Source organism: Montipora foliosa, chromosome 9 (assembly GCF_036669935.1).
Source record: "Montipora foliosa isolate CH-2021 chromosome 9, ASM3666993v2, whole genome shotgun sequence".
Taxonomy (NCBI): Eukaryota; Metazoa; Cnidaria; class Anthozoa; order Scleractinia; family Acroporidae; genus Montipora; species Montipora foliosa.
This window is the reverse complement of record NC_090877.1, coordinates 42,108,943-42,125,011: the sequence shown is the minus strand read 5'-3', so window position 1 is coordinate 42,125,011 and position 16,069 is coordinate 42,108,943. Positions and strand designations below refer to the sequence as shown.

Here is a 16,069-nt window from a genome sequence, read left to right as displayed (position 1 = left end):
AACTGATTACAATCTGGCTTCGTTATCATTAAAAATATTTTGAAATTGACTTTTACCTCATAATTGAGAAATAAGCAAGCTTAAGTGAGTATTGTCGTCAAGGCTCTCTTAGAGCGCCGAAGTGAACTTCCTCGGAGGACCATGCGTAAATTCGAGACTGGCCAAAGATTACGAAACGCATTAGTGTATATATGTTGCCTAATAAAGTCTCCTCACATGGGCTTGTCGTGACGGTCTCAATTTTTTGGCAACCCCGATATTGGTATGAGTTTTTCGTTTCTTCGTTCCGTCCTACCTTACTGCCCATGGGAATCTGAGTTTTGTCGCAATTTGCTTTTCATTCTTTTCCAGTTTTGCACATGCGCACTGGCATACGGAAAGCTTTTACGCCTGTCTTAACATCCGGTATCCGAAGTAGGAGCCGGAAATCATCTCGCTCTTAACTACCCCGAGGACTAAGTCTTTTTTGGTCTAATGATTGCTTGCTGATAGGGTCTTCGAAGAAGTACAAGGAAGGAAGGAACCGGCCAAAGCAATGAAAACCTATTGCAAAGCAGCTGCTTAGAAACGTTATATATTTTTTCTCTAAAAAGGAGTAACTGCAAATAAACGTAGCGCACAAAATATCAGGTCTGGGTTTTTCAGAAACAGGAGAGAATAGCACGGCATCCACTGTCGACTAACTCAGGTGTCCATTGGATAGTGATTAATTTACTCCCTCTACTAACTCTGATTTACTGAACAGAGCCATCAACGTTTGAGACAACTATTAGAGAGGTTAAGCATGACGTTAGCCCCAAACGGCAAACGTCGTGAGTGAAATTAGTGTTTTGCCAAAAATGTAAGAACCCTGCTGGATATTAGCTCATTTCTGTCCTGTTAGCTCGAGATATCAAGAAACTTTTTAAAGGAACGAGACAAGTTAAATGAGAGAATTTTCACGCTTTTATGACAAGTAGGAGCCTGCCGTTTCCCGTTGGCTGTAAACGTCATACTTAAAGGGAAAGTACGGCCTAGCTAGAAAAAGTTATTCTGAATCGAAAGTTCTTTATCTGCATTGTCATACTTGACCACTCATTTGGGCTTAATGTGTTTAACTTGCCAACAATAACGATTCAATTGAAATCCGCCATCTTTGTTTTTGTGTATGCCAACGAGGCTATGACGTAGCAATAGTCAAGGATTTTTCCTGATGACTAGATGTACTTGACTTAACAAGGAAAACATAGTCGAGGGAAGCGATACTCTGTGGACTTGAATCTTGATCCAGAGGGTAAAATTGTATTAATATTGGCTCCACCATCAGAAGAGATTTACCTCGTGGTCGTTAAACAGGGATTTATATGCGAGTTATATGGAGGAGTTTTACAAAGGGAAAGAGAACTTGCAGTGTTATGCCGCGCTCATTGCTGTGGAATAAACGCCTGGCCCCAGTTGTTCGAAGGGTGGATAGCGCTATCCACCGGATAAATCGCTATCCACTGGATAACTCAATTGGCTTTGCTAGTGTTTATTGGCTGGATAGTGATTTATCAGGTGGATAGCGCTATCCATCGTTTCAACAACTGGGGGCTGGAAATCAAGTTTAATCTGTCTACCGTAGCTTTCAACGAGATCCCTGTTACAACTTCAAAACAAACGATCGATTTATATATTTCCATCGAATGGGGAGAGTAAATCGTTTCAGTATTGTATATGAAACTAACAAAATTTAACTACATTTCAAGTTGTTTATTTTACTGCCTGGAAAAGTGCATAACAGTGAAAGTCGTCTATATATTACTTGATTCAGTTTTTCTCGCTCAAATATAATGATATTTTGGACTGTTTGACTGAGATTTCAGGATGAAGCGAATGTTACCAAGACCAATATTCATATACCTGAAGATCCTGCTTGAAGTCCTCCTTAGCAAAATAACGGACCAGACAATATATAGCAGTCAGGTTTTCAGGTTTGAGGAATCCACTCACATTGGTCAATAGCTGTGTTGGTTACGGTGACATCACACGAATTTTGATTGGTTATGTAGCCAGACACGCGTTTTGATTGGCTGGTAGGAAATATGAGCGTATATAAAAAAAATCTGTTTGAATCAAGAAGTAAAAAAAACAGCATTTTCCATCATTCTTCGAATCATCTTTGAGCAATATTTTATAAAAGCAATACAGGACTTTTTTTCCGTGTTTCCATGTTGTGCAAACCCTCGACTGCGGCTCGGGTTTGCATAACTGCCTCGAATTCTCCCAACTCCCCCTCGCGTTTAGATGAGGCTGTGGAAACACGGAAAACGTCCTCTATTTCTTAAATTGTTAATAGTCAAGAGGTGGTGATCTTAAGTTGGAGGTTACCACTCTAAACTCCCACTATTGCCATCTGTTAGGACAAGTCTCTAGCATTAAAAGGAGCCACGAGAACATAAAATTCATAGCTTCTCGCCACCGTGTAATATCCTCTATCTAAAAACTAGCGATAAAAAGCTAAACTTCCGACGTTTCGGCGACCTCATGACGCCATTATCAAGGAGCTGAGAATGAACATGCGAGTTCATAACGGTCAACACTAATTTCCATCCCTCAAACTGACATTGGACATTTCGTAACAATTACACGACGCATTATGCCATGTTAACATTGACAAGCTTACCGCTCTAAAAAGAATGAGAACAAGCGGAGTGACAGCTTTAGTTCAACAAGAAATACCGTTTCTAAGCTATGCCGCACTGATCTACAGTGTTTAGGTCTAAAAGCCCCGTTGAAGACGGTTAACTTTCAATTGTTTTGCTAGGTACTATTATGTCAATACTCTAAAAAATTCGACTTTCCGGGAGCTTGTCTCGTTGGTCTAGTGGATATCGGAAACTGCAAGGTGAAGCCATCGATCCGGATTCAACTCTTTGCCTCGCATATTGTGAATCTTCTCAGCTTGTTTAAAATCTTTGTTTCGTTGAAGTAGATTTGAAGTCTAAAGTAGACTGTACGTCGTATAAGTTGAATAAAAAGGGAAATGTCAGTTGGAGGGATGGAAAGAATTGATGACCGTTCATAACAGGTACAAAATACTCCAAACTTGCATAAGTGGAGGAGAGCTAGACAAAGACTTTAGCTCGGATCTGTTTGCACGTTCAGCCGTGGTCGACGTGACTATGGTAGTGGAGAAGTAGACCTTAGACCTTACTCTCGATTTGGGGTGCTCGGTTCAGGAGGAGGGTACCCATCCTGGTGTCAGTTTTAACATGGAGAAAGGATGGAATGCTTCCCTTTTAATACCTTTGTCAACTCAAGAGTTACTGACCAACGTTTGCAATGGTGCGAAATGGTATGAAATGATGTGATTTGGGTAGTCATACCATTTTTAAAATTCAAAAAATTCCCACAAGCGTATGCATGGGCAAAGTCCCACCTCCCCAGGGGTTTAAAATGCACACAATTAATTAAGAGATCAGGCAACGTTTACACCACACACCTTTTTACCCTCTAGAAGTTTTAAGAAATCGCTCATTTCATTGAATTATTTTACATTCGTGTACAACTTTAAAGTAAAGAACTTTCCATTTGTTTCGTTCTAGGCCCTAGCAAGAGTCGTTCACCCAAGAGTTAGATTTACCCAAATTGTCCTAGTCCTCATCAGCGTCAGGAATGTGTTTGTTTTTGAACCCATTTTTGCGGGAAAATAAACAATAAACAAATCGGCTAACTCAATGTTGTGCCCGATTCAAACCCTTTGGGAATAAAGCGTTTTGTTCCAGGAATTTCCATATCATTTAATAGTGAATGCTACATTAAAATTTTTATAATTTCCAAACATTTCTAATTTCCTAGGTTGTTTTTTTAGCTTATAGACATTTGCCTCCCGAAACAATCAATTTGCTTATTTAGCTTTGGCCAACCTTGCAGAAATACAGAAAATACACATTCCCCGAAAGTGTCACTTAATAATATTGTAAATGGAAAGTTGGTATAGCAAGCTTAAGAGTATACATGTCATCTGAGAAACATACCGCAAAAGCTTGGAGTTATTTTCAAGGGCCAAAATAACACGAAGGCTAGATCCTCAGTTATGGAAACAAACCGTTTTGCCAAGTTCCTGATTTCTATCAAGTCATTAACTAATCCTGGAACAGATACTTACAAGACAAGGCACAAATGTAAGGACTTGGACAGTATCTTAATACTACTGAAATCTCATGGTACTTTAACTATAATTGCCATGATATCTTGTGTCTGACTGCTACTGAGGTATCAATGATTGAATTGTTTTCAATAACTCATATAATCGAAGAAAGGAAAATAACATATCGACGTATCACAGTCCAAGTACGTTTTTCACGTTTTGGACATCGTTTCTGAAAAAACAAAACAAGGAAGAAAGAAGCAAGTAGTGGGTTAAATGGCAATAACGAATTTCGTTCTGATTGACAAGTAAATAATATAACAATTATCTTAATTCATTCAGTTAACTGTTTGTGCTAGAGTTAACAGCAACAATTCCTATTCACTGTTACTTTGACATGTAGACTTGAAGACCGACAGGTATTAGCCAAAGCAGTTCGAGTAAAAATAACCACTCCGGCAACCGATTTTAAAGCCATTTCTCTGTGAAGAACGTACCTGCTCCTTTCGACAACTTCCTGATTAAAAACATGTACAAAGTACAGCGATTCAGTCATTAAAGTTATATTTAAATAGCACTTACCATTCTTTTCGTGTTTGAGCTCTCCAAATTCAAAAGTGACATCATCGCCAATTAGCACAAATGGCGCCCAGTATTTTATGGCCGAATAATTCTTTGTCTCCTGAAGAGATTTCATAGCATAGTGAAGAGCTGTACTTGCACTTTTTCTATCTGCCAAGTGTTGGTAGAATCTCTCCATGAACATCCAGGTCGCTTCGTCGTCGATTGCCCAGAGTGACACCAGAACAGACCGGGCACCAGCGCACAGGAAAGCCCTGGCTATTCCCACAACACCCTCAGATTTTACCTCTCCCTGGCCACTATGACAGCAACTAAGCACAACCAGTCTTGCCTGAAGGCAAACTGCTTGAACATCGCTCAACGATAACATGTAATCTACCTCTTCGGGGTTCTGGTGTGTGCGTTCGGGATTTGGGGCCAAAGCAATTTCTCCAGACTCGTCATCCCCATGTGCAGCAATATGGATTAAGGCAACTGACTTCATTCTTTTCAGCACCTCAGCTTTGGTTGCATTTTTTCCTGTAAGAGGCACGGTCTGCAGAAGTTCTCCAATTATATCCACCTCCTTTTTCGCACACGGCAGTTGTCCATACATGGGTTCACCAGTGCCGTAAGTGACTTCGCTCAAGCACGGATCGCCTACAAGCAGCGCTTCATTCTTACTTTGGAAGTCTTCAGGTGCCATAGTGATCAATTTTAAAGCAGTCAGCGAGGGAATTGCACGGATCCTGACAGAGTCACTCATTGCAGAAAAAGGAGCCAGGCAAAAGTGTCCATCAGGAACAAACACTAAGTCATCACCCTGGATCAAGTCTGCTATAGGACTGACTAAAACATCATACAAGGGCTGCAAAGAGTGCACAGAGAAGCTCAAGGAATGAAAGGTTTCTTCAACACCTTCCCTACTGCTCGAGAAGTCGCTGCGTTGTCTTTCAAGTGAACGATTCTCGCATCGCAAAACGGTCCCTGCATTTATCTGTTCAAAAGTACTTTTCATCAGAGACTTGGCACTTCCATTTTCGATTTTCTTTTGTCTAAAATTTATCCCGATATCATCTCTTAGCAACCAGAAGCTGATCCTGTTCCTTTCAAGTGCTGTAAAAACAGTTTGTGAAGGTAGATCTTCCATAACCAAAGAGATAGTTACCTTCATCGTAGGATTCTCATCAACACTGTACTTCATCTTTAAAATGTCTGCCAAAGCCTGTGCTCGTCCTTGCTCAGCAGCATACAAAGCTTCATCAACCTCTCCATTCTTCAAGAGTGCTGTCCACAGAGCGGTGTACGCAAACCCGTTCGTGTCACGAAAGCTTATTTTCCATGCATCCTCTGACCGAAGAAGACGCCTAACTTCATCAACATAATAAATGCTTAGGCGATAGTAATTAACAGCTTTGCTCAAGGAGCCAAAAAATTCATGAACAAGACCAATATGATAACATCCAATTGCCAGCCCTATTGGATTCTCTGTTTCCTTGCAAATACTAAGATGTTGATGGTGGTACTCTATGGCTTGCTTCAAATTACCGAGACTTTGGTAAGCGTTGCCGAGATTGCCATACGCTGCTCCTTCTCCGGCCCTGTCCCCTACCTCTTTCGCAATACTAAGACGTTGATTGTGGTACTCTATGGCTTGCTTGAAATTACCAAGACTTTGATAATCGTTGCCAAGATTGCCATAGGCTGCTCCTTCGCCGGCCCTGTCCCCTACCTCTTTTGCAATACTAAGATCTTGATGGTGGTACTCTATGGCTTCTTTGAAATTACCAAGACTTTGATAAGCGTTGCCGAGATTGCCATAGGCTCTTCCTTCTCCGGCCCTGTCCCCTACCTCTTTCTCAATACTAAGATCTTGATGGTGGTACTCTATGGCTTGCTTGAAATTGCCAAGACTTTGATAAGCGTTGCCAAGATGGCAATAAGCTCTTCCTTCTCCGGCCCTGTTCCCTACCTCTTTTGCAATACTAAGATGTTGATGGTGGTACTCTATGGCTTGCTTGAATTTACCAAGACTTTCATAAGCGTTGCCGAGATTGCCATAGGCTGCTCCTTCTCCGGCCCTGTCCCCTACCTCTTTCGCAATACTAAGTTCTTGATGGTGGTACTCTATGGCTTGCTTGAAATTACCAAGACTTTGATAAGCGTTGCCAAGATTGCCATAGGCTGCTCCTTCTCTGGCCCTGTCCCCTACCTCTTTTGCAATACTAAGACATTGATTGTGGTACTCTATGGCTTTCTTGAAATTACCAAGACTTTCATAAGCGTTGCCGAGATTGCCATGGGCTCTTCCTTCTCCGGCCCTGTCCCCTACCTCTTTTGCAATACTAAAATGTTGATGGTGGTACTCTATGGCTTGCTTGAAATTACCAAGACTTTGATAAGCGTTGCCGAGATTGCAATAAGCTCTTCCTTCTCCGGCCCTGTTCCCTGCCTCTTTAGCAATACTAAAATGTTGATGGTGGTACTCTATGGCTTGCTTGAAATTACCAAGACTTTGGTAAGCGATGCCGAGATTGCCATACGCTCTTCCTTCTCCGTCCCTGTCCCCTACCTCTTTTGCAATACTAAGACATTGATTGTGGTACTCTATGGCTTGCTTGAAATTACCAAGACTTTGATAAGCGTTGCCGAGACTGCCATAGGCTGCTCCTTCTCTGGCTCTGTCCCCTACCTGTTTTGCAATACTAAGATGTTGATTGCGGTACTCTAGGGCTTGCTTGAAATTACCAAGACTTTGATAAACGTTGCCGAGATTGCCATAGGCTGCTCCTTCTCCGGCCCTGTTCCCTACCTCTTTCGCAATACTAAGATTTTGATGGTGGTACTCTATGGCTTGCTTGAAATTACCAAGACTTTCATAAGCGTTGCCGAGATTGCCATAGACTGCTCCTTCTCCGGCCCTGTCCCCTACCTCTTTCGCAATACTAAGATCTTGATGGTGGTACTCTATGGCTTGCTTGAAATTACCAAGACTTTGATAAGCATTGCCGAGATTGCCATAGGCTGCTCCTTCTCTGGCCCTGTCCCCTACCTCTTTTGCAATACTAAGACATTGATTGTGGTACTCTATGGCTTGCTTGAAATTACCAAGACTTTTATAAGCGTTGCCGAGATTGCCATAGGCTCTTCCTTCTCCGGCCCTAAAACCCACTTTCTTAAAAATGGCTAGTGCTTCTGTGTAATTTGTTATAGCCTGATTAAAGTGAGCTACGGCATGATAGTAGTTACCAAGATTGAAATAAGCCAAACCCTCGCCTTCTCTGTCTCCCTTCTTTCTTGTAACGCTAAGCTTTTGCATATGCCACTCCAAAATGTCCAACTTTCTATCCACCATTGTTGATAATCAAAACCAGCAAGTTTTCTCAGAATTCTGGGGTGCACCTAGAAGATAAATGAACGAAAACACTATAGGTTCAATGCTCTGACTACAGGATTCTAAACCGGCACAGCAAGATTAATTGAACAGTGAAGGAATAACTATCTTAAGCCAGTATAGAGTTCTAAAGTGTGATGTCACGTTGTCATGGCGCTAAAAAATTCAGCTCTAAAAAAAGATCGCGACCCTCTTGTAACCTTTGTGTAGAAGAGGTCAATCGGGTAATTATCGTTTAGAAAAGCATAAGGGAGAGTTACAATAAGGTTTTTTACGTTTTTGTTCACAGTAGAAGCCCTGCAGTTTTAAGATTGAAAGAAAACACAGTTAAAACGAGTGTAATGGTCCAATGCTTTGTGTCCGACTGCAACCATCAGTCGGAAAGTCATATGTGCAGATTTTTAGTTTCCCCAGCAGGGTAAAAAAAGCAGATGAATACAAGAGGTGGATTCGTCTATTGAGGTCAGTAAGGATTTAGTTTTCATATACTTTTCCGAATTGAAGAATGCGGTGAAACCAAAAGTACGGTAGGTTTGCACAATCGATTGTAATGGCGGTGATCATGTTGCTCACAGAGTATTTGACACGTTTAAGTCTATGTTTTTATCTACTTCGTTCGGTTATTACTGTTTCTCTTACTTTGACTTTAAAAGTCTCTTTCTTTTAAGAGAATATTGAGGAGAAATTAAGAATTTGTATGTTCAACATTTTCGCAGTGTAAAACGCAGACTGCAGACTATTTTTTTCACCATGCAAATGAGAACGTGACAACAATAGTCCCATTGTTTTCTAACCCTAAAAACAATAGTCCGCAGTCAGTCTGCAGTCTGCATTTTACGCTGACCGGTCTTTAACGTTCTTCTGATAATTATTCGAGCAATTGTTTGTATGGCTACTTAGGTCTGTTTGCTACGGCTCTGTTAAGCTATAAAAGTGCAGATAAAGCTGACATTTCCCTTTTCTGCTTAGGAGACAAGACAGAGAGCCGCGGAAACATTCCCGAGTTTGTAGCTGCCATTTTAGGGATGGGAACAAAAGTAATGGCCCTGAGAGTTTTGACAGGAACCAAAACAAACTTTTTCCTGCAGAACGAGAAACCAAACCGAAAAAGAAAAATTGAGCCAGCCAAGAAGGAGACTCTAGGTATGCAAGAAGTGATAGATTCTGCAAGGGAAAAAACTCAATCGCAACAAGTCCCTGAGACATCTGAATCAAGTACAGCGGAAATTGTTTTAGAAGCAGAGCTAGACCAAGCAAAAAGGGAAATAACTGACTTGAAAGAAAAGATTGGATACTTAAAAGATCATTACACAGTTTCTACATTGGATGAAGATGTTTTAAAGATGGAAACTGGGCTCCCAACTAGAGATGTCTTCAACATTGTTGTCAGTTACACAGAAGGGTTCAAAGATCAAATCAATTACTTTGCTGGCTGGAGAGTCGAATCAATCACATTTGAAGATCAAATATTTATTACATTAATGAAAGTCAGACAAAATTACACAAATCTTCATCTTGCTCAATTATTTAGCTGTAGTGTATCCACAATTGCAAATATTGTTACTACATTCATCCATGTTATCCATTCAATTTTATTTACTGACCTCATGTCATCAATCCCTTCTAGGAATAAGAAAAAACTGTCTGCCCCATCATCATTTAATCAATTTGGGTCTTGCAGGGTAGTAATAGACTGTACGGACATTGAGATCGCCACGCCAGGATTGATGAGCCAGCAAAATGCTACTTACTCAAGTTATAGAGGAATGCATTCCTTTAAAGTGATTGTGGGTGTTGCACTAAATGGTGTAATTACAGGTGTCAGTAAACTATATCGAGGTTTGATATCCGATAAAGCAATTGTGCAGCAATCTGGATTATTAAATCATCTGACTGCTGGGGATTTGGTCCTAGCAGACAAAGGCTTTCCGATTCAGGACCTTGTACCAAATGGTGTCTCAGTGAATATACCACCTTTTCTAAACCATGGGACATTCACTGAAAGTGAAGCAAGGGCAACAAAGGCCATAGCAAAATGTAGAATTCATGACTAGAGGGCAAATGCTAGACTTAAAGATTTTAAGATATTAAGCTTTATTCCTTCATATTTACGCTGTCATGCAGACATCATATTTCAGCTGTGTGCATCACTTGTCAATTTGCAGTTCCCACTGATCAAAGAGGGATGTGAAGGATATGAATTAGATTAATTAGTTAAACATTTATAACTAAATCATTTTAATTACATTGTGTGGTCCCAAAAATATCCATACCTCCACCGAGGATGGTTCTTTGGTTTGAACCTCCCACTACATCCCAGCCCCTGGAATTTCCATTTTAGCTTCATACTTTCTTTGAAAAAAAGATTGGCTGTTGAGACCCCATCCCCCTCGAAATTTCCAAAGACCACCCTTGTCGTGGGCATCGATATTTTCTGGAAGTGCAAAATAGAGAAAAAAACACTCAGAAATTTTCAAAGTCCCTTTTTTTCATTTATTTCGAACAAAAAAATCGGTTCCCCTGATTAGCTGACTTGTATGTGATTTCCTTTGTTCACTTAACAGTAATGTAATGCATTAATTTTAAGGAAAGAACTATAATTGTCCCACAACAATCTTTGGGAAGAGGTTTTCAAAATAAAACTGGGTGAGTTTTGTAACATTTTCACTCCAGGCCTCATCCTTTGCTATTTTCAAAACCACTGCATCTGTACTTGTCCAGACAACAAAGTAGCAAAAGTTCTTTCGAGTAAAATATATTTCTCCTTGCACCTGGTGCCAATAGATGTGGTCTTGCTTCAAAGCATATTGGCCATTTTTATATTTCTTTAGGCAGAAATTGGGTGAGGTGTTGACTGCCTCTTCAATAGTCATGTTTCTTTCCGTATAAGGGCATTTGGCCTCCAAAACAGATTCCTCATCCACGATGCGATCTGGGGAGGCACCAAGAATACCACACAAATCAAGCTAAATTCCAGTTTCCTGCACAGTCTTTCCAGTTAATTGGGTAAAAGCTTTTACAGCTTCAGCCTCATTGTTTACCCCCCACTGCACTGCTTTTACTTTTGATAAGTCATATTCCCCCATGAGTCGTTTAAGGAGCGAAGGCCTGACCCTTTTAGCATGAAGAACGGACCCAAAATTGCTTGCAGTGAGCCGTCCTTGTATTGCTAGGTGCCAGGCTGGGTTGTCTCGTTGACCCACAGTCATTTGGCTGACTTGAAGGACGTCCACTTCAGTGAGTTTAGCTTTGCGCACTAAGACATCTAGCTGTTGCTGAGCACCTATGGCTTGGAGGAAATCCTCTGAATAGATGATTTCTTCAATAGTGGGTATAGGTAATTGGGCTGGGGGTGCAGGTTCTCGACTGATAAGCCAGCATAAACCAGTGAACATCCCATATTCCTTCAAGCGAGTGTAGAGGGTAGAGCGGTCTTCAGTGGTGGGAGATCTAGAAATCGCCACATATTTCTTTGGCATTGGAAACATTTCTTCCACTGCCAGCAAGGACATGGAGCTGTTTGTTTTCCTTTTCCTCCACTGGCATTCAATATCTGTGCGTCCCATATTATGAATGCCATGTATAAAGAGAGCTGCTGCATGACTACATTTACATTTTCCTCGTGGGCATTCACAGTCCGTCGATCTTATGCCAAATTGCTCATCCAGGAATATCTATAAATGAAAATTAAAATTATTGTAGTTCAGACGATGTAAGCTTATTGTGAAACTTAGATTAGCTTAAGATAACAAAAAAAATTATCTCTTTATCTATGGCTCTATTATTTAAGCAAAATAGTTTGTTGCACTTCATGAAAGAAATCGATGAAATATAAATTTTTATGCCTTCAATCTAAAAATGTGAAATATAAAGGAAAACAACAAGCTATAAGTTGAATAACAGCAAAGATTTCTTCCACGCTATTCACGATCGATCCATCGAATTAGACTTTCACTTACCGTGACTTTGTAGACCTTTTTCGTCATACTGGCGTGAACCTCTCTTCGCAAAACACCTTCTTTGTAAGTTACCGATTCAATATGATCAGATTTATAGTGATTTTCCCCTCGCTCAATCGATTTCTTCTCTTTAGCAAAGAAAGATAGCAAAGATGCAATTGTGAGCAACGCCATTTTCAAAACTAATGGCTAATGGAGACAGTTGTTACAGAATTAATACTTGGGCATTTAACAGACTAAGGGCGTTTTATACAATAATAATCATGGAACATTAAAAATAGAAATTCTATTACGTAAATGAGGAAAAAACAGCCTATAGAAAAGCGATGGCATCCCATTTCATCTTTCTTATCGAAAGCTAATTAAAAGTTCCTAAGATATGCTTCGCTGGCAGGAAATTTGCTGCCGGTATGTAGCTGACACCAAAAAGACAGGAGGGGATGCCATTAAGAGTGTAATATTCAATTTTCTGCAATTGACGTCAAACTCATAATTTTTTATTTCAGGTCTAAATCTATCCAATGTCGGAATTGCTTGTTTTTCGTCACAATTTTTTTTGTCTGGGTACCTGGTTACTCCGTGTATTTTCATCCAGGGACTTTGAATGAGCCAATTGAACTGCTCACACGTTTCCATTGAGAATGGCTGCTTGTCAGGACAGAACTGGCCGTTTTGATACTAGAGATGCATAATCTGGCCATTCAAATTATGCCTTTCCCTCTCTTTCTCCATAAGCCAAAATCATTCCTTGGGAAACCCTGATGAAGAAAGGCATTTTCTTTCGAAATTTTGGCTTAAGATAGTTATTCCTTCACTGCTCAATTAATCTTGCTGTGCCAGTTTAGCATTCTGTAGTCAGGGCATTGAACCTATTGTGTTTTCGTATTTCTTGGCGTTGTTTAAAAAAGTAGGTACGCAATGCGTACATGTGGGTAGCCACTTAGACACCGCACTACCAATGGAGTCTTAAGTATGCTGTTCGTTTTCATTTGGGTTCTAACCATTTACTATAATAGCTCTCTACGAACTTCATTGGCTTTCCATTGCCTATCGAATCAGGTTTAAGATTTAAATCAATTCATGGATAAGTGCCATCTTATCTTAGTGACGTGATTACCCTTGAATAATAGCCTATTATTAGCAATTCTGCAGAAGATAAATTTGCCCAACCTTTGAAGGCACGTCGCCTGACCTACGTGTTGTTACCACACTTGGAGTTTTATTGCAGAAGCAAGTGCAACACTATTTGCAGCTGTTCCTTTAATTTTAACATCACTTTCTCTAATACGTACACAAGCACGAAGAAGAAGGTGTTAACCCACTGAACAGAAAATTGTGCTTGAAAACCTAGTAGTTAGGGAACAATAGTCTTTCGGATTTCAGGTACACTGACATTTAACAAGAAGCACTTGTTTTCAACATTTGGAACCTCTTTATAGCGGTTAGCTGCCGCATGCAATTTGCCTTACCAAACATTAAAATGTAATCGTCGTGGGAAATTCTTACAAGAACATTTCCATAATTGGACTTCACCACGGTTGGAACCACGAGTGCAACTATTTGTCCTAAAACGTTTAAGAGAATGGCGTTGTTATTGCAAACCAAATTTCGATCGAATCCACCTCGGACAGGGATAAATTTTGGCTGGGATTCCAAGCCTAAAACTGATAAATGGTATCTCATCTATTCATAGCCACTGTTGCTTTTCGACTTTCTGTTTGTTTAGTGGTGGGAATTTGCTTCAGAACACAACCAACGAATTTGGCGCGTATAGTAACCGTTGCTGAAGGTATCATATTACTTCCGGTAAATTAGTAATACAGGCTGAGAGGGCTGCTCCTAATGCACCTTTCTGCCAAGTCTGAGAAAAATCGGGTGCAAACTACTTAAGTTTTTTGTTGTTTTTTTTTTCAAAATTCAAATGCTGGGTGACCCAAGCCTTAATTGACTTGAGCCACAACATCTCTAAGGAGATGCAATTCCTATCGAAACAATATTTCCCAACATAGATTCTATCCGTAAGGCAGGTAAGGCCAGGGGAGCTTTTTTTAAACTTCAAAAGGCAGGACAATTGATCCCAACGGTCTTAATATCCGCCAAGAAACGTATAAGATTTCAGTTTATTATTTACAGTCTTTTCCGTTATTTTTCCGTTACTCTTAGTATTTGAATTCAAATGTACTGTAACTACCATATTTTATCACATTGTTCCAGTATTATGTCAACATCCACTTACTATATATATATGTACAGAAAAGCAATCCAATGTAAACTGTCATTGTACCTGAAGAAGGCTGGTTTCGCCAGTCGAAATATAGTACACCACTAAAATCAAATCTACGCTGTACCGGCTCTTGCTCAAAATATTTACCTTCTATGTAGCCCATACATGGGAGTACCCCCGACTGGGCTTTAAAGCGAGTAGACATTAAGGGTTTGTTATGGCTAAAACTGATTGAATGCATTCATGGTCATTTGCTTTGTGACTTCCTCAATTTTGAACCTAAGTGGATTCATAAGTTAAAACCTTCTTCCTTCAGGAACAATTCAAGATATATCATTTACTTACTTTCTCTATGGTTAAGGAAAGAATGGAGGGAAGTATGTGCAGTTCGATCACACAAGAAACAAACAAATAATTTATTACACCCCTCAAGCTAATGTTACTTATTACCTTGCAACGGCAGACAAATAACACTATTACACCCGTCAAGCTAATATTGCTAAATACCTTGCAATGTTCCTCTTCGAAACCTTCCGAGCAGGAATACTGAATCCGGCTGAAAAAAAGTTAAGGGTTAAATAATACTGTCAATACTGGTGGATCATTTAGATGCATCATTTGCAACTGATCAGGAGTGACAGTGGTCACTTTAGAAAATAAACATGTAGGGAATTATGACATAGTCACTAACTTGATCCAAACTGGGTAAAGAGAAAGCAACAAAAAGTAACGCAAAAGTCATCAGAACTGGTTTATCACACATAAATTACTTGTTTGTGTTATTAAGAAACGAGTAACAGTGAGCAACTTACCAAAATGGATGCTAATCGACGCGAAGTCCTCGGCAACAAGAAATGACTTTGCAAAATTTGATAATTTAATGTGGTTATCCATGCAATATCGAAACTTGTAGGAAAACGTTTAACTTTCATTACACAAATCATTTATGCCTAGTATGCAAAAAGAGTGGAACTGGAGCGGAAAGCTGAAAAGTTCTCAAGAGAACGGATCGAGGTGAGATGACTGTTCATGATTGCTCGGAACAACTCCTAACATACATGGTTTCGTTCGGCGAGGTTCAAAGTTGTAATGAGAACGCATACATTATACGAGGCTCTGGTCTTGCTTTATAGCTTTAACTAAGACTTTAAAGCGAGTAGACATAAAGAGTTTGTTATGGCTAAAACTGATTGAATGCATTCTTAATCGTCATTTGCTTTGTGACACCCTCAATTTTGAATCTAAGCGGATTCAAAAACTAAAAACCCTCTCTATTCAGGAATAATTCAAGATACATCATTTACTTACTTTCTCGGTGTGCAAGGAAAGAATGGAGGGCAGTATATAGTTCGATCACAAAAGAAACAAATAATTTAGCACCGTGACCCCTCAAACTAATTGTTAGCTATTACCTTGCAACGGCAGACAAATAACTTATTACACCCAGCAAGCTAATATTACCAAATACCTTGCAATGTTCCTATTCAAAACGTTTTGAGCAGGAATACTGAATACGGCTGAAAAAAAATTTAAGGTATAAATAATACTGGTGGATCATTTAGATGCATCATTTGCAACAGATCATGAGTGTGACGGTGGTCACTTTAGAAAATAAACATGTAGGGAATTATGACATAGTCACTAACTTGATCCAAACTGGGTAAAGAGAAAACAACAAAAAGTGATGCAAAATTCATCAGAACTGGTTTATCACAAATAAATTACTTGTTCGTGTTATTAAGAAATGAGTAACAGTGAGCAACTTACCAAAACGGATGCTAATCAATGCGAGGTCCTCGACGTCAAGAAATGACTCTGCA

At 39.8% G+C, this 16,069-nt stretch overlaps 1 protein-coding gene and 2 pseudogenes across 1 annotated transcript in view; 1 reads left to right on the top strand and 2 right to left on the bottom strand.

Annotated features, from left to right (window-relative positions):
• Positions 1-1,744: 1,744 nt before the first annotated feature.
• LOC137971280 (tetratricopeptide repeat protein 28-like) overlaps positions 1,745-16,069 on the bottom strand; it is a 14,914-nt gene continuing 589 nt past the window's right edge. Inside the window, exons 2-6 of the mRNA XM_068818080.1 lie at positions 16,017-16,064; positions 15,718-15,766; positions 14,757-14,805; positions 4,694-8,074; positions 1,745-4,343 (exon numbers count right to left, since the gene is read on the bottom strand). Of these exons, the coding sequence (XP_068674181.1) occupies positions 4,324-4,343; positions 4,694-8,027 (3,354 nt within the window). The 5' untranslated portion in view covers positions 8,028-8,074; positions 14,757-14,805; positions 15,718-15,766; positions 16,017-16,064 and the 3' untranslated portion in view covers positions 1,745-4,323. The remainder of the gene's footprint in view (positions 4,344-4,693; positions 8,075-14,756; positions 14,806-15,717; positions 15,767-16,016; positions 16,065-16,069) is intronic.
• LOC137969511 (uncharacterized) lies at positions 8,408-10,276 on the top strand (annotated as a pseudogene).
• On the bottom strand, positions 10,593-12,258 carry LOC137971281 (uncharacterized; annotated as a pseudogene).